The 18,651-nt window shown below is 49.7% G+C and overlaps 1 protein-coding gene across 1 annotated transcript; it reads right to left on the bottom strand.

Moving 5' to 3' along the window:
* Window positions 1–472: 472 nt before the first annotated feature.
* On the bottom strand, window positions 473–16,344 carry LOC135819418 (uncharacterized; the record flags this gene model as incomplete). The annotated part of the gene is given in 13 exon segments (XM_065332627.1): window positions 473–1,638; window positions 2,474–2,581; window positions 3,085–3,185; window positions 3,538–3,656; window positions 4,211–4,337; window positions 7,757–7,944; window positions 9,137–9,208; window positions 10,261–10,356; window positions 11,775–11,864; window positions 13,234–13,342; window positions 13,937–14,034; window positions 15,140–15,215; window positions 16,271–16,344. Coding segments are annotated over 13 exon segments (1,347 nt in total), but the record flags the coding sequence as incomplete, so codon positions are not given.
* Window positions 16,345–18,651: the final 2,307 nt, after the last annotated feature.

Here is an 18,651-nt window from a genome sequence, read left to right as displayed (position 1 = left end):
GAAGTAGTTGCTAAAATTTATCACAATGTCATTGTGAATAATTAATGTTGGTAGTACGCTAGCTTCACTATCAAGATTACCTGATTAGAGCCAGAAGTAGCCCATTGCCTGGTGCAAGACTACGGTGCTGTAGCTCGAAGTAGTTTCATGCAGGATTGTGAAAAGCATAAAGCACCACATGCACCAGCACAGGTCCTTTGCGTATGCATGCGCCGTCCGTGCTTCAAAGAGAAATCACACAGTGGACACTGAAGCGAAGGAAACGATGGTGGTACGTGGACTCTACAAGAATACACTTTCAAGCAGCCCAGCCCAATGCCAATGGCGACAAACACAACCAGTCACGATGCGGCATAAGTGCACTCAACAAGCCATACCCAAGAGCAAACATACACAAACGCATGCACCCCTCCCCCACACACACACCACCACGTGCACAAACATGCACGAACATGCCAAAGCGGACAAAACATCACAGGCATGATCAAATTTGCAAGAAACGAAACCAAAACGCCTACTATCAGGCCAAGGTGACGATTGAAGGGCACATCCGATCAAGACATAGAAATGCAACTTAGAAAAAGGAAGAAGACGGCGGAGAGGTAAAAACAGAGACTGAAAAAGATAGCGGCTAGGACCTTGTCCACGCCACGTGGAAACCGAAAGACCCAAGCTACCCACCGCATGTAACATCACTCATTGGTGATAGGCGCGGCACCGGACTATCGAAAAACAACAAGAGAAAAAAAAACTTCTGGCCTGCCAGAACCTCCTAACAAAACGCATGAAAAGAAACGTATTGGGAGAAACCAGTTCAAACTCATCATAAAAACTTTGTTCAAAGACCTGCAAGCATGCAGCACAGTCATCGTGGAAACAGACCTAGGAGTAAAGAAAGATAGATGCGATAATGTAAGAACGGGCGCAGGGGGGCAAATGCCCCTAGTAAAAATAGACACGAACGGGCTCAAACAAACGAGGCTACCGGCGTCTACAACATACACCGGTACTACACTCCAGAACAACGCCTATTATGTCTACACTGCAAACAACGCCTAACATGCCTACACCGCAGAATAGCACCTCAGGGCGTGTTTACAGAAAACTGTGCAGGTTACGTCAACATCCAACTCTGCAGCACCATAGGGCAGACAGCCCCACGGCGACGACGGATGTCTGCACGGTCGGGAAAGCGCGGGGAGAACTTGCAGTCGGTAAACTATAAAGAAGCACCAGCCCAATACCAGTGTGCAGGACGCATGCACATTCTTAGGTACGTGCAAGCAGGCACGTAGGCTGCAAGCTCAATAAAAAAAATGTTGAAGATATTCAAAGAAAAGAGAAAGCCGTCAAACGCCTCCTGGCGGATATTAGCCAAGCGGTCGTGTGTGCGTCCGGCCGGAAAGTCTGCAAAGAATAACTTCAAATGTCGAATGAAAGAAAATTCAATGGAGGAATCGTCTGTTGACGATATTTCATGATGTGCTTTCTAAATCACGCTGGGGGAGTGGGATTATAATTATTAGTGAAGATTACTTTCGTAGAGAAACTATGCCCTGATTTCGGTCATTGATTGAATCAGGTGCATCAGGTCACGGGACAGAGCGGCGCAATCAAGAAGACTATCAAACCCATTACCTGTGCAAGAAGACAGCACACACACACACACACACACACACACACACACACACACACACACACACATACACGCATACACACACGCATACACACACACATATGTACGTACGTACGTACACACACACACACACCACAATTATACCATTCGGCTTCTGTTCCCAGCTCAGCTGTATTTCTACCAGACATGAGTTGCTGTTAGGCCCAAAGTCATTGTTCGCGTGATTGACTGTATTACCATGAAGAATGGTTGGCAACTAGACTTGTGATCGACCCCTTCCATATCTGTCCGACTAAGCGCTTGCTGGGGTGGAAGTCAAACCATTTCCCCAACGTGAGTCCCAGCCTAACCAAAGCACTGCCTTGAATGACTGTGTGTGTGTGTGTGTGTGTGTGTGTGTGTGTGTGTGTGTGTGTGTGTGTGTGTGTGTGTGTGTGTGTGTGTGTGCATGTTCGTGCACACTCGCTCATGTGTGTGTGTGTGTGTGTGTGTGTGTGTGTGTGTGTGTTTGTGTGTGTTTGTGTGTGTGTGTGTGTGTGTGTGTGTGCATGTTCGTGCACACTCGCTCGTGTGTGTGTGTGTGTGTGTGTGTGTGTGTGTGTGTGTGTGTGTGTGTGTGTGTGTGTGTGTGTGTGTGTGTGTGAGAGAGAGAGAGAGAGAGAGGCAGAGAGACAAAAACACACACAGACACACACGCACACACACACACACACAAACAGACACACACACACACAAACAGACACACACACACACACACACACACACACACACACACACACACACACACACACACACACAGAAGAGAGAGACACAGAAAGACAATAAGCAGTTCCGTACCATTCCATCCGTGTTTGCCAAGCATGTCATCAAACTTCTTGCCTGGTGGTTCAGACTGGGATAACATGTTTTGAATGATACCCACCACACACAAGTGGAAGGAGCCGACTGAGGACACGCGCGTGGAGGAGAGAGAGAGAGAGAGAGAGAGAGAGAGAGAGAGAGAGAGAGAGAGAGAGAGAGAGAGAGAGAGAGAGAGAGAGAGAGAGAGAGAGAGAGATAGAGAGTACAGAAGTCAAATACACCGACAGGTTAAAATACAGAACACGGTGGCAATGAGGAGGAATCCACACGGAATCACACTGAGTCATGTATCAAAAACCAAAATTTGGGGAAATTCCCCAAAAATGAAACTTCAGGGTCCGTAGACATTGAATGGCCATGGTTGTAATGTCGTGTTTAGGGGGGGGGGGGGGGGGGTACTCTACGTGATCAGGTAAGATGCTAATAAATGCTGCAAAGAAACTGTCTGGCGACATTCAGGTGGAAGAGAGTTTCGTCTGGCTGCAGCCAGGTAGGGTGAAGCATAGGAACCGTATCACGAAAGGTGTTGCCTCAGCGATGATGTAGGCGCTGGACTTTCAGATTCAGAACTACAAGTGTGTACTCACTTGGTGATGACTGCGGTGGAGGCATCGTCAGGTACGCCAGAAGATCGCGCAGAGCTCTTAAGTTCACCTGATGCGGGCTCTCGTCACGAGCCGTTCTGTCCCTGCATACACGATGCATGGATGCACACAGCATGTACAGACATTATACACATCCAGACACACACACACCGACACACAGAATGTTTAGCCGATTTAGAGATACTACAAATCCCCCCCCCCCCCCCCCTGACATAATAGCATTCAGCCAAAGGCAGGGCTATAGGAAGGACAGGTAGAAAACACACACGCACGTACACGGGAAGTACATTTTTCCCCACACGGTTCAAAATGTAATGGTCGCAAGACCGGGACTCTGGCAACCGGGTTATGGTTGTAGTCAGGAACACTGTGCGTCCTCGCCTTGTAACATGCTGTCGAAATCGAAAACAGGTAGTACATGTACTGAAGCTTTACCTTTTCATGATGAGCCGGTTCTTGGCTTCGCCGATGGGTTTCAGCGTCGTCTTGTTAGCGTCGATCCTCATCTCCGTGAGCTGAGCACTGTGTGCGGCACGCGCGCTGTACAAGCCCTCCTATCCTCCCGCATAGTGGTGGTGGTTATTGTGGTGAGGAGCGTGAGATGTGGCGAAAGGGACACGCAGCGGTGGTGGTGGTTAGGAGGAGGACACGGAAACAAGCGCATGGATACAAATTCACGCAAGGACACAGACACACACACAGATACACATGCGCGCGCAAACACACACACACACACACAGATACACAGATACACCGACACACACACACACACACATACATACACACACACACACAGCCACAGGCACAGACACAGACACACAAATACACACATGTACAGACACCATGATAATAATTCATCATATCCACTACTTCTTTCGAAGTACTTGCTTTTGTTTGCCACAGAGAGTGTGCCAACTAGTACTAAATTTCCTATTATGTGTTTAGACAATATAAAACAATGGCTTTGTTCTAGAGATATAACGAGATACGGATGTGGAAAACTCAGTCAGATTGAGACTCACGGAAGCCACAAACGTTCACATATTTTAGAATTTTTAATTTGTTATCATCTCTTGAGGTGATAAGACGGTGTTACCGACTTTCTCACCTCATCTTCCAGCATAACTGAGGGCGAGCAGAGTTCCACATGTGGTACGCTCCCAGAATCTCGCAACCACGGATGCCTGGACATCTCCTCAATATCGATCCGCCGCTCAACATCCACATACAAACACCTGCGAGAGAGAGAAAGGGGGGGGGGGGGGGGTGCAGTAGATGAGATGGAAGCAGAAAATGCACAGATACATACAATGACTACCGCCATTTTCCGGTTACTCCAAAACCGGGAATTTTCGGTATTTCCCAAAATCAACGGTTCGGTAGCGCGAAAATTTCGGCAAACCAGTTTTACAGATCCAAAAAATGCATTTTGCACACTGCGTGGCATGGCAATGTTGAATTTTAGGTTGCATTTTATTTTAGGTAAAAAATTACCTGTTCCGAAGTTACCGAAAATAAATCTCCACAGAAATATTCCGGTTTTACATTACAAGTCGACCTTTCACATCTGAAAATCGAACGAGAAGAGTGGTGGTCGCCTTACAACTGGGATCTGACTTCTAACCGGGAACCATCGGAAGCTTCCAAATATGGCCTGTAGAGAATGTGTGAGTACACCATGTGAACGCACACTGGCATTGACACTTAACACTCAGCTGCATGCGCCAGCACTCCTCTAGACTTTGTATTTCGTGTTTCGAACGTCGACTCTTGAGTTCTTGCATTCGGCTCGTCCTCGTTTGTCGCACTTTGCTCTCTCGAGTCGGTTTCATTTCCTCTTTATACAGGGGCGTCAGAACCGGTGCGGCAGGTGCGACCAAAGGCCTATAATATTCTCCTGTGATTTTTGAAGCAATGAAATATGGGTTATTCGGGTCCAATTTCCCTAAAAAAATCGGGGGGGGGGGGGGGGGGGCACTGGGAACTCCCGCCTTTTCATGGCCGTACAAATTTTTTTCGCCTTCCCACCTACCCTTCCTCTGGCTGTGCTGCATGCAACCTGCTCGTGTTTTCTTTTCACACAGCATTCTGTCTTCCTTATCCCTTCTGTGCCTAACCCGGCCCGTGAGGGGGGAGATGTTGTAGTAGTACAGTAGTCTGCACTCTGCACGTATCCCGTACGCACGTGCCCTCACTATGCACGCACGCATACACCTTTTATGTGCTTCTTTATACACGGATGTTGATGAGAAATAAAGGGTTCTTCTTGACAACACAACAACACCTTCCGGCGCCAGTGTGATAGTTTTCTTTTTTTCAAGATGCCTCCTCGTTGAATCTCTTACACTCCCTTTAACGAAAGAGAAGCCGTCTCCGTAGCTGAGGAATCAAGCAATTGTGCAGCTGCTGTGCTCAGTTTGGTGTTTCTGAAAAGCTGATGGCGGAAGGCAAAGTCCAGCGGAAAGTGGGATAAGGTCCTGAAGTCGAAAATAAAAAAAGTAACAGCGGCGATGAAGAGTTGCTCCCTGCTCTGGAGCAGGAACTTGTTCTGTGGGTCGGCGATCGGGGAGGCCTGCAGGCATCACTGTGTCCACGATGGAGGAAGGTGAAAGTGCTAGTTAGGACAAGATGCCAGGCACGCTGTACCCGCCCACCACCAAAATCAGAGTGCACCGGCGTTTTCGATTTATGACGCGCATCGCCTGGCAATGTGCGAGAGGACAACGCTGACGCAAAGACTCCCTGATGACTTGGCGGAATAGGTTACAAGTTCCAACACTTCATCCTTCACTGCCACTCTCACAAACCGAACGACATTGCTACGGCACAAATTGGGAATATGGGTGATTTTCCCGTCAACTTCGACATGCACACAAAGTGAACTGTCAATCAAAGAGGCGGGAGATCGGTGTTGGCGTGAACTACAGAACCCGAAAAGTCGCACTTTACTGCTGGCATGGCTTGCACTGCTGATGGCGACAAGTTGCCTCCTGTTGTAATTCTGAAGAGGAAAAGCACTCCTAAATGTGTTGGACATAGTGGTGTTTCGTTGGAAGTCCACTCCAGGGGATGGATGGATCAAGATGGCATGCATGACTGGGTGCATGACTGGGTCAAGTCAGTGTATGAGTGTGGCAATGTCGCCCAGGTGCCTTGCTGAAACCTCCAAGCCTGTGTGGCAATGTCGCCCAGGTGCCTTGCTGAAACCTCCAAGCCAGTGTGGCAATGTCGCCCAGGTGCCTTGCTGAAACCTCCAAGCCAGTGTGGCAATGTCACCCAGGTGCCTTGCTGAAACCTCCAAGCCAGTGTGGCAATGTCGCCCAGGTGCCTTGCTGAAACCTCCAAGCCAGTGTGGCAATGTCGCCCAGGTGCCTTGCTGAAACCTCCAAGCCTGTGTGGCAATGTCGCCCAGGTGCCTTGCTGAAACCTCCAAGCCTGTGTGGCAATGTCGCCCAGGTGCCTTGCTAAAACCTCCAAGCCTGTGTGGCAATGTCGCCCAGGTGCCTTGCTGAAACCTCCAAGCCTGTGTGGCAATGTCGTCCAGGTGCCTTGCTGAAACCTCCAAGCCTGCTCGTTATGGATTACTTTGCCGCCCACAAGGACCGGCAGGTGAAACATCGGCTCAACACAAGCAAAGCCGAGATTGCCATCATCCCCGGAGGCCTCAATAGTGTTTCTCAGTCGCTTGATGAGTGCCTGAAGAAACTGTTCAAGCAAGGCATCACGGCTCACTGGTCGACGTGGATGGAGACCGGTTAGCACCTGTTCACCACCACTGTCCGCCAGCATGCAGCGACGATTGATGTTCCTTTGCAGTGGGTCAATGATGCCTCGAATGATGTCAAGCCTGAATCAGTAAAGGCTGCCTTTTGGAATGGAGCATCGCAAGTGCGGTAGATGGCACGGAAGATGATGCGATCTTCACGAATGAAGGAGGCCAAACTGTTGACAGAGACAAAACGGGTGAGCGTGAGCGTGAGGAGCAGGGCGACAAGGGCAGCGGTGATGACTGGGATAGTGACACTGATGACGTCAGACGATGTGGTGGAGGAGGACGGTGGTGAGTTAGGTGAGGAACACAGTGACAGCGACAGTGATGCAGAAGAAAGCGACAATGGCTAGGACACTCGCTGGGCGCCATCTAGGAACATGAAGCGTCTCTCTCTCTCTCTCTCCTTCCCTCTCCCTCCCTCCCTTCATATCCGTGACTAACTGAACTGGTGATCACGGCCATAATCTGCCGACATCAAGACCAGAGTAGGTCATAAGCCAGCGTGCATAAACCATCCCTGCCTCAAGGGTGGTTGGAACGAGCAGCCCAAGAGCAAAACCCGCATCGTTTCACGTTCCAGTGACGTGTGTCTCCCCCCCCCCCCCCCCCCCCAGGCTACGACTTCGTGATGCGTACACATTACCCCCCCCCCCCCCCCCCCCTCCCTCTCATCACTACACATACGTGCATCCCCCCCCCCCCGCACACACACACGCACACATAAGGTCAAAGGCAATTTCTGCCTTCTCACTGAGAAGGGTAGCATACGTCCCATGAAGCACTTCACTGACTGAAGATTGCTCTAAGCTACCAGAGCTTACTCATACTAGAGTGAGGAGACAAGACTGTTTATAGTTGTGCAGGTATTTATCTTGAACTCACATGCGAATCAACTCCTTGGCAGAATCCGAAACGTGCTCCCACTCGCGCGTCGGGAACTCGTACTGGCCTGCGGTGATGCGATGCTTCATACGCGATGTGATGGACTTGGTTGGCGACTCGGAGTAGAACGGTGGATAGCCACACAGCATGATGTACATGATCACGCCCAGACTCCAGATGTCACAGCTCTGTGTACATGTGTGCAGTACACAGGGAGTACAAGCGCATGCACGACACACGTGCACACACGCACGGACACACACACCCATACACACACACACACAACGCGCACACACAACACACACACACACACACACACACACGTACACGCACACACACACCCATCCACAAACACACACTCGCGCATGCACACACACACACAAAGCACAAACACATGTATGTATGTGCACACACACAGACACACCAGTAAGCATGTGCCATACGATCGTGAATTCAAGTGAAACCGTGGGGTGTGACACAGCTTCTCTTTCTCTCTGGTATGTGTGCAGTGGTTGTGGCATCCAGCTGGCCTCTTGATCATCACACCACGAAGCAATGCTGAACGCTTAGAAACACTCCACACGGAGTGGGAAGGAAATGGCTAGAGGTTTCCCATTTCACTAGCACTGAGCCAGCTCCAGTATTGTACTGTCCTGGATATGGAAATCCGGTCGGAGGTCAAGCGGCCCAGGGCGCTGACCATGCAGCCGTCAGTACGCATGCAATCAATACGTGCACTACATGCAACATTCTGTGCGTACTGAGGGTGCTGGCCCCGAGTGATTCCACCGGATTTCCATGCCCACGACAGCACATAAAAGGGCACTCGAATCGTGATAATTGGAATTGAGTTAAAGTTCTTAGCATTCCAGTGCACACGTCTCCAGGAAGCCAAAGACAGCGGAGGTCAAGCGATGGCTACTGAAGGTTAGGATAATTTCCAGGTGAAATCTGCACAAGTCAGTTTCACTCATACAGTCATAATGATGACCACAGCATAGCGGGAGTAAAAGTAAAAATTGAATTTTTTTCAAACTCCAGTAGTAATAACCACGCCTCGTCTTGACCTCATTGGCTATGGTACAGTACAGTGTACTGGCCATTGAAATCCAACCTCACGACTATAACAGCACCGGGCGCTACACAGCCCCAGCACTACACACACACCTCACGACTATAACAGCACCGGGCGCTACACAGCCCCAGCACTACACACACACCTCACGACTATACCAGCACCGGGTGCTACACAGCCCCAGCACGACGCACACTGTTCTGTGCACTTGAGCATGGCACTACAGTGTTCACGAGGTTGGATTCCTCTGGCCAGAACTCTACTACCTGTACTGGGCAAAGTGTTAGGAATAGAGGGCACTCTACCTTGTCATACGTATACGGACTGGGTTCACCACCGCGCTTCCGGGACTGGTGACGCCGCTGAGCTTCTAGAACCTGACGTGGAATACATGTACACGAGAGAAACAAAGGGACGGGGTGAATACATTACAAAAGTGAGCCCAGAAATGCCCTTTGGCCCGGAAGTGCACTTTTAAGCACTTCTAAAGTGCCTTGAATTGTTTCAAGTAAGCAGGAGGGTGGCAATCGTGAATCAGTCAAGTGCCAAGTCAAGTTGGCGGAAAAGCGGGAGCTCCAGTGTGGGGAGCAACCATTCTCCTAGGTCTTCCATTCCTAACTATTACCGGGACCCTACCCCAACTGCAAGGTGACCTCGATAGCCTAGAGGCCATGTCACACCATGCTAACATGATCGGAAGGTTGGCGATCTTAACCTGAGCCGTAGCAACTGACTCGTTTACAAACGGTTGGACAACAGGCGAGAGAACTGTCAACGGATCTCGAAGGGTGTAACGTGATTATGTACATGCAGATTGCAAGTTCTGCAGTGAGAGATTGGAGAGCGAGGAGAGCACAGGGCGGGTAAGCCTGGTGTGACTTCATTGGGTCGCACACCACCGCCGCTATTCTACCAACGAATCACGCAAACACTGAGCTGATCCTGACTGAGTTTCCAAAATTGCGAAGAATGGCGCCATTGCGCCAACTGGACTACATCTGTACATTCTGGTCGTACACACACACACACACACACACACACACACACACACACACACACACACACCTCAGACCTCAGACATGCCCATCGCAGAAGCGATGATAGCGAACAGCTATGTTATACATAGCAACTTGTGCTGGGATTACACCATTCAACAGCTTGCAAGGCTGATGAATTGACCGCCACTATTTTTAGCCTGGTATCCACCACACAGCTGTTTGAAGTGACTATTTCTGGCCAGTGAATCCCTATTTTTCACACACACACACACACACACACACACACACACACACACACACACACACACACACACACGTGCACGCACACATGCACACACACACATGCACACACACACACACACACACACAAACACAAACACACACACACACACACGCAGCAGCAGCAACAGCAGCAGCATGCCTGTGCCTACCTGAGGCGCTACATAGTAGGGCGTGAACTGTGGGGTCTGCAGGGTACCGTTGTCAATCTTGGCAAACCCAAAGTCAGTCAGTTCGATGTGAATGTTCTGAATTCACAGAAGCATTACCAGAAACAACAACACAAGAAATAGAATGAAAGACACACTAATACAGAACAGCAACAGCAGCAGCAGCAACAACAGCAGTAGCAGTAGCAGCAGCAGCAACAGCAGCAGCAGCAACAGCAGCAGCAGCAACAGCAGCAACAGCAGCAGCAACAGCAGCAACAGCAGCAGTAACAGCAGCAGCAGCAGCAGCAGCAGCAACAGCAGCAACAGCAGTAGTAGCAGCAGCAGCAGTAGCAGCAGCAGCAACAGCAGCAGCAGCAGCAACAGCAGCAACAGCAGCAGCAGCAGCAGCAATAGCTACGACCCAAGACACCCAAGCCATATAGTGGGGTATATTGACAGAAGATTGGAAAGAACGAAGACGTTTTCAATGGCTAGCCTATGGAACACAGATAACAAGGAGCTATGAATGTCTGAAGAAACCCAAGACATATAGTGGGGTACATTGACAGAAGATTGGAAAGAACGAAAACGTTTTCAGTGGCTAGCCTATGGAACACAGATAGCAAGGAGCTATGAATGTCTGGCCGTGGCTGACAGTATCAAATACAATGCACATGCTGATATAATTACCTGTTTGCGTGTTGACATGCCTCGCCATTACCTGATGCAGTCATTATCTAACATAAATTTAGTACTCGCCTGGTCGGTGGGACAGGCGTGGTGTTTTCTAGTCGTTTGACATTGGCTATAGCGTACAGGGGTCCGCCGATGTGAATGTCTTTGCTTGTTACGTTATAGCCCTAGGAATGAGAGTATGCTACAGTTGCACTGAACATTGTATTCCTCACATTCAGACCACAGGCATGTAGAGTTCTGGCCAGAGAGGTTGAACCCTACGGATAAAGTAGCGCCAGTTGGATGGCGGAACAATACCAGCGAGTGCACAGACCAGTGTGTGTGTGTGCGCGTGTGTGTGTGTGTTTGCCCCTGGAACCATCGGAAGCGTCCGCGCCGGCATCACCTATTCCGCTCAACGTCCCAGCTTCTCTCTTGTGTGTGACATGCAATCGGCAGTTCAAGTCAGTGCCTGGTTTCAGACGTCACAAGTGCGACCGTGGCCATCGAGCAACCAAGTCTGATAGAGCGCCGTATGGTGTTCGCTGTTCTCGCTGCAGCCGTCAGTTCCGTCGACAGAGTGACCTGAGTCGTCATCTCCGTTTCTGCTCCTGACAATGACTCTGGCTCCTTTCGGAGTGGTGTGGCCCTTGTGGCAACCAAGCTACAGTAGTAGTAGTAGTGTGTGTGTGTGTGTGTGTGTGTGTTAGTGTGCAGTGCTAGGGCTGCGTAGCGCCCGGCAACGCTATTGTATTCATGAGGCTGGGTTTCTCTGTCCAGTACCGTACTCTACAGTACACAACAGTACACAACACAACACAGCACAACACCGTACGTACGTCTGACTTGTCTCGCAGCAGTAGGTTCTCTGGCTTGAGGTCACGATGGGCGATGTTCTGACTGTGCAGGTGACGCACGGCCGATACAACCTGAAGAGCACACAAACAACATGCAGTCCACAGACACACGGAGCACACATCAATACACAGAACAACAAGGGCAAGGCTAGTTCGTCGCTACATGTTCTCTGAGTTTCATGCAGTTACGCAACCATCAGGTACTGTAAAAGCCAGATATATAACGAAGTGCTAACTCTAACGAGTTAACGAGGAGAAATCTGTCGTCAAATTAGAAATCGTTATACAGAAATCGATACATATACTGTCCTATTGAGCGTTGAGAATGAGTGAGAATCGTTACCTTTGGTGCACGTAAACTAGTCACTTTTGGGAAATTGTTATATATGCGCCTCGTTAGAATAATGGCTTTTACAGTAACACGAGGATGCTATTGGCCTGTGCACTACGCTCTACCTCCGCGGCATTGAGCACTGTCAGCACACTGGTGGTGGTGGTGGAGGGGGGGGGGGGGGGGGCATCCTCCGGTGAGCACATTATTAATTGTCATGCATGCACAGTAAGCGAGGGTAGAAGCCAGGATACTCCACCGATCATCAACCCGGAAAGCAACGGCACTGCTCTGCATGCACAACACAAACTTGAATACAGTCAAACCTGTCTAAGACGACCGCTCAAGGGAGCTTCAAAGGGTGATCTCTGTTACCAGGCGGTCTCCGTATCCAGGGTCTTTTTTATACTGAAAAAAGCACCCTTGGTCCTGGTTCGGGTGGTTTTCTGGGACAGGTTGTCACCTTATCCGAGTGGTCGCCTTGACAGATTTGACTGTGTCTTGACTAGATGCTGGGTTCAAATTCATGCAGTGGCCATGCAAACTCACAGAAATCTATTGATACCATGAGAGCATGCGAATCAACATTTGATGTCTTCTATGCAGAGTGCCACCACAAGCAATCATTCGCCACTCCATACATAGCATACATGATGACGTCATTTGAGAAACGTCTACGAGGGCTGGGCCAGTGCATGTCGTCTCTACCTCACTGAGGGGAATTAGTTCCCGTACGGCGTACGCGGAGTTCAAATGTGTCCCCATACGCTGAGTTCGAGTTTGTAGTCCTCGATTTGGTGCTAGTCTGACCTACATATAGATGTCTGACACACTGCCTAGCCTCACCCAGTGCACTTATTGATACACAATCCAGCTGTCCAACAGCTCTCCATCCAGCTCTCTCTCTCTCTCTCTCTCTCTCTCTCTCTCTCTCTCTCTCTCTCTCTCTCTCTCTCTCTCTCTCTCTCTCTCTCTCTCTCTCTCTCTCTCTCTCTCTCTCTCTCTCTCTCTCTCTCTCTCTCTCTCTCTCTCTCTCTCTCGAGTTCGAGATCACAACAGTGGTCACTGCAGTCGTCATGGCCAGTGCAGGACTGCTGAAGAAGCACTTACCTGATTCATCACTTCGCTGGCTTCTCTCTCCGTGAAGGAGCGCTTGGCCTTGATGCGATCAAACAGTTCACCGCCGCTCATTAGGTCCATAACGACCAGAAGGCGATTTCTAGCGCAAACAACAATAGTCAGAGAGCATACAGGTGACACACAGTCTTAATTAAACGATGCCATCTTCACTAGGTCCGTCAATGAATAGTAGTGGTAGGTTTTTTCTTCGAAACAAGGCTTGTCAGGAGCAACTTCTAGCTGTCGTGAAGTGTGGCTGGTGAAAGGTTCGTGCTGGTGTCTGCAGGCGCCGTGTGGTCTCCTCTGGTCACAAGGGAAATCTACCACGACATATAGTCTGTCACTGACATAGATCATACACTCGGACGGAACGGCGGAAATACTCCGAAACTAAACAGCTGGTATTCTGGCGTGTCGTATAATTATGTCAAAAGAGTGAATTTGTCCTGCTACAGTACTAGTCTTCGGGCAAGCTATGGCAACACAATGGTGCAGGCACTAAAACTAAAAGAGGATTCACCAGGGAGTACCGGGTGACACCTTTGGATTTATCACAGTGTCCCGTCCCAACATCCCCCCCCCCCCCCCAAACACACACACCCTTCCCTATCTTGCTGGTAGCTTACTGAGACATATCACAGGCAGGAATGATACACGGTTACAGGCTTGGTGTGGGTACAGACAAGAGGCTCACCTAGGATGCGCATCCCCTGGCAGCTGGATGCGATTGATAAATACATCACGTGCCGCCACGATGTGCTTGTGTGAGCTACACAGCAGATGCAGCCTGACCTATACACACATGTATGCCACAGGGGATGACGAGAAAGAAGAGAAGGAGAGAAAGAGAGCGAAAGAGAGAGAGAGAGAGAGAGAGAGAGACAGAGAGAGAGAGAGAGAGAGAGAGAGAGAGAGAGAGTGTGTGTGCGTCGTGAGTGTGAGTGAGAGAGGGAGAGAAAACAAGACGAACACAGGCAGAGGAAAAACACACGAGCATTTGGGTAAGAAAAAGAGACACACAATTGCGTACAGTGTAACCAAGTCGGTGGGCCAGGATGTTCGCCCAAACCACCGCTAAAACTAACAAGACACAGATTGCATTGTTAACAATGCTGGCAGCATCTCCGCTACATGCTTATGCTCTGAACCATCGTACAGGGCGCAAAGCTGACTCACTTGATCGGATTTCATTGAGCAGCACTGTCCTAAAGCAGAGATTGCATTATCAAACGATGACCAGCAATGGCTATCGTAATGTCGCGCATTAGAGCCGGGCGTTTCCTGCAGAAGCCGATATCAGTGCTAAGCTTCTATTCAAGTCAGGCTTCAATTCGAACCAGATATTTCTATGTATGCCAATACTAAAAGCAGGCATATATGCTACCAAAGCATCTTGAAAACCAGGCGCATATTCAAAACAGGCTTCCACACGAGACAGGCCTTAATACAGTGTTGCTCAATGAAATCCAGTCGCGTCACTCCAGTACGCGCCGAGCGTTGCACAGCCCTAGACCTGCAAACACCGGGCCGCGAAATGATGCAAGGCGCGTACTTGAGTGACGTGGCTGGATTTCATTGAGCAGGCCTGTACAATACACTACAGTGCATTTCAAAACTATAGACGCGTAGGGTTTTTGAAATATTTCAAATTTGGCTGGAACTTTTTGAGAATAGTTTTCGGAATATTGCTCAGGATCGCTCCACAATTACTCTCATATAGTTTCTAAAGGATTGGATAACAGACGCTCAATTTGGAAAACATTATGCACAAAGTGATCATTTTATGTGGTATAGATGCTGGCATAACGGTTTTTGCCTAGGTACGCGTCTATAGTTTTGAAATGGACTGTAGGGCGTATCAACACAGGTATGGTGACAAGTGTGAGTATAACAGTACCTCTTGCCTGGCACGCGTAGAGTCCGTTAAACACTTGAGGGCACACGCATCGCGGCTAGCTCTATGAGTGCAAGGCCTGAACAGTGGATAGACACATACACACACATACACATGCACACACGTGCACGCACACACACAGCACACACACACATTCACAGCACACACAAATACAAGCACACATGCACGTGCGCGCACACACAGTGTCACACACACACACACACACACACACACACACACACACACACGCACACATGCACATACACATGCACACACGCACACACGCACACACGCACACACACACACACACACACCATACGTGCAACGGGAAGATCGACAAATTGATTGCACTGGTCCCATATACATAGCTAAGTAGTGATGAGGTCAGACAAGCAGAAGACCCGTCAGCGCGGCGGCGGGACCTGATAATACCAATTGTCCTCGCTATGGTGCTGAGTGTACAAGTTGATTGGGTCGGCTGAGAGCACAATGGGCAATGGTAGTGGCGTTCTGTCATAGAGCCATGACCAGAACATACAAACTTTCCAATCCTGATAGAATGCTACCAAAGCAAATCACTGCCCATATCAGACTGTTCCTCCTCATCCGCAGGAACGCCACCGCCCTCAAGGATCAAGGCACAGATGTAGCTACTACAGCAGTGGCAGATGAGTAGATCAGACCCACTACCACACAGTGGTCAAACACTGAATATCTCAAAGCTACCCCAAAGCAAGCGAGAAAAACTGCGCAAACTGCATGTGATACAAGCAATGCTGTCCCAAACCCCGATCACCAAGCCCTCCCCTTCCCCCTCCTCGCTTCCACCCAGTAGCCCGTCTTACCTGACAGGTCCCCCCCCCCCCCCCCACCAACACACACACACCACACACACACACTCACCTCCCCCCTTCCACCCAGCAGCCCGCCCTACCTGACAGCCCCCCCCCCCCCCCACACACACACACCTCTTCTCTTCCACTGAGCAGTCCATCTTACCCGACAGCCCCCCCCCCCCCCTCTACACACTTGTATTCTTCCACTGAGCAGTCCATCTTACCCGACAGGTCCCCGCCCCCCCCCCCCCCCCCCCTACACACCTGTATTCTTCCACTGAGCAGTCCACAGTCTTACCTTACAGGTCCACTGATGCCCGTTCCTAGCCGTTTGGACCAGTCAATGTCATAGTCATCTGAAATAGGATGGGTCTGTAACCGGGGACACATACCGTAAGACACATGCACACACATACATACACACACACGCACGTGCACACACACACCGGCACACGCACGCACACACCGACACGCACATGAGAAAACGTCAGATTTTGACCATTTGTGCCCACCTTTCAATTTCAATGTACGGCTCTATAACATGACCCAGCTGTAATGTCAGTGGTCGCATTGATTTGATTTTTGGTACACACACACGTGCGCACACACACACACACACACACACACACACACACACACGCATGATCATGCTGATGGCTCGCATCAGCTGAGTAGGTTTCTGTCAGGGAGCCATAGTGGTATTTCTTTTACAAATCCACTTGTCACTAAAAACGGGCTGGGAATGTACCATGGGGACACAACACCACGTGATGTGAGTTTTCGCCATCGGCGAACCCCATAGAAAAGATATCCAGAGTTGCACACTCTTAGGAGCTTGTATAGTTTGTACCATTGGCATGACTACATTTCTTAATTAAATGTTGACTAACAATTCTCCCTTCCTTGGCCCCCACCCAGTAAACAATTCAAACAGCACTCAACAAGCTGCTACTACACGTAGCAGTCATTTGGTGTAACGAGTCTCATGACACAGGGCAGAGAATTACATTCTGTCGGCGTACAAGTACGTCGTGTTTGTGAGCAGAGCCCGTACAGTGAATAGCAGCTGTTCACATCAACTGCACGTTGACTGCGTGGATTTTGGGACCAAATCTTGCACACACAAAAAAAAAACTCAGGGCTCGAACACGAAGTCCACAATCACAACACAAGCCTCGGAAACATAGATGATAGAGCAACGTGAAGAGTAGCTGATACCGAAGAGACATCCAGGACGTAATGCTGTAGAAAATGGAGCAGCAGCCCTCGCTGTGGAAACACAGCGGCAGTGGACTGCACTGGGCTCCACTAGAATTCAAACTCCTGTTTTAGTGTTCAATATTTCAAAGGCAAGGTATTTTCCGGATGCACACCCAAAACAAAGAGGACAGACTGACCTTATGAATAAAATCGGCTTCAGCTAAGCTTCCAGCTCCAGTGGCCATCGTTACCGTTTCCCAGCTTCGAGCGGAGCTGGCAAGAGTCTCGAGAGGCAAGCAAACCAACTCGCCAAAACTGTATGGGCCTATTTTGAACGCCCAAACTCCCCAAGTCGACACATGGAGAAAGAGGATCAGCAGAATCTGATTCTGAATGCATTTGAAACACTCGCGGAACACGTGGGTCAGCTCATCATGTGCATGCCATATGCCGCAGTCGCACACGTACACACATGCAGCGCTCTCAGGAAGGAGATGCCCATCACACACACACAGGCACAGGCATGCATCACACCCAGTTCTGCGCCAGGGAGTAGTGAAATGCCGGTATTTTACTACTCCCTGGTACAGTGTACTACCGGCACACTGCAGTATATGCAGGTAGGTACATGTACATGTATGTGGGGCTTTTTGCATGGGTTTAGCCTTTCTGCTGCTGCCGTGTGCTGGTGAAAACCATCGACGACGGGTCGGTGCTGCTTCGACGTAGCTGGGTCACACCGGAAGAGATGCGCGAGCTTATGTTAGTAGCTTGCCACTGATGAATCCCAATCGAACTCGCGCACTTCCACCGAAACTGGGTGACTGCGCCCTACTAGATGGGGATTTGTATGCAAAATGTCACTAAAAGCGCCATTTCGTTCTTATAAAAGCACGGATGACCGCGATTGGCCCATATGTTGTAGTCTTTTGGACGCTGAGTCGACTGGTTTTGGTCCGAAAAGGCTGCGATGCAGCGCTCCTCCTTACACCAGTCACCTGATCACCGTGCCTGCAGGGTACAACTTACTTACTAGCCTGTTTGACCTTTTTTGGGTGCAGTCCTGTCACTCGAGTTGAACTCGAGTTGAACCTTGGTGTGAAAGTTGTCGCCTGCTGGCGTGGTGACCAGGTGATTTGGGCACCCAGGAGCACGTGACCGTTTCTTCAACCATGTTCGATTGGGAATAGAGGAGGAACGCTGCATCGCAGCCTTTTCGGACCAAGACCAGTCGACCCAGCGTCCAAAAGACTACAACATATGGGCCAATCGCGGTCATCCGTGCTTTTATAAGAACGAAATGGCGCTTTTAGTGACATTTTGCATACAAATCCCCATCTAGTAGGGCGCAGTCACCCAGTTTCGGTGGAAGTACGCGAGTTCGATTGGGATTCAAGTAGGAAGGGAGGGTCTCAGCTTTCTCGGACCAAGACCATTCGACTCAGCACCCGAAGACTACAACTGGTGAAATTTAAATTT

Source organism: Sycon ciliatum, chromosome 6 (genome assembly GCF_964019385.1).
Source record: "Sycon ciliatum chromosome 6, ocSycCili1.1, whole genome shotgun sequence".
NCBI classification, from domain to species: Eukaryota; Metazoa; Porifera; class Calcarea; order Leucosolenida; family Sycettidae; genus Sycon; species Sycon ciliatum.
Note: the sequence above shows the minus strand (reverse complement) of the source record. Positions and strands in the feature narration are given on the sequence as shown.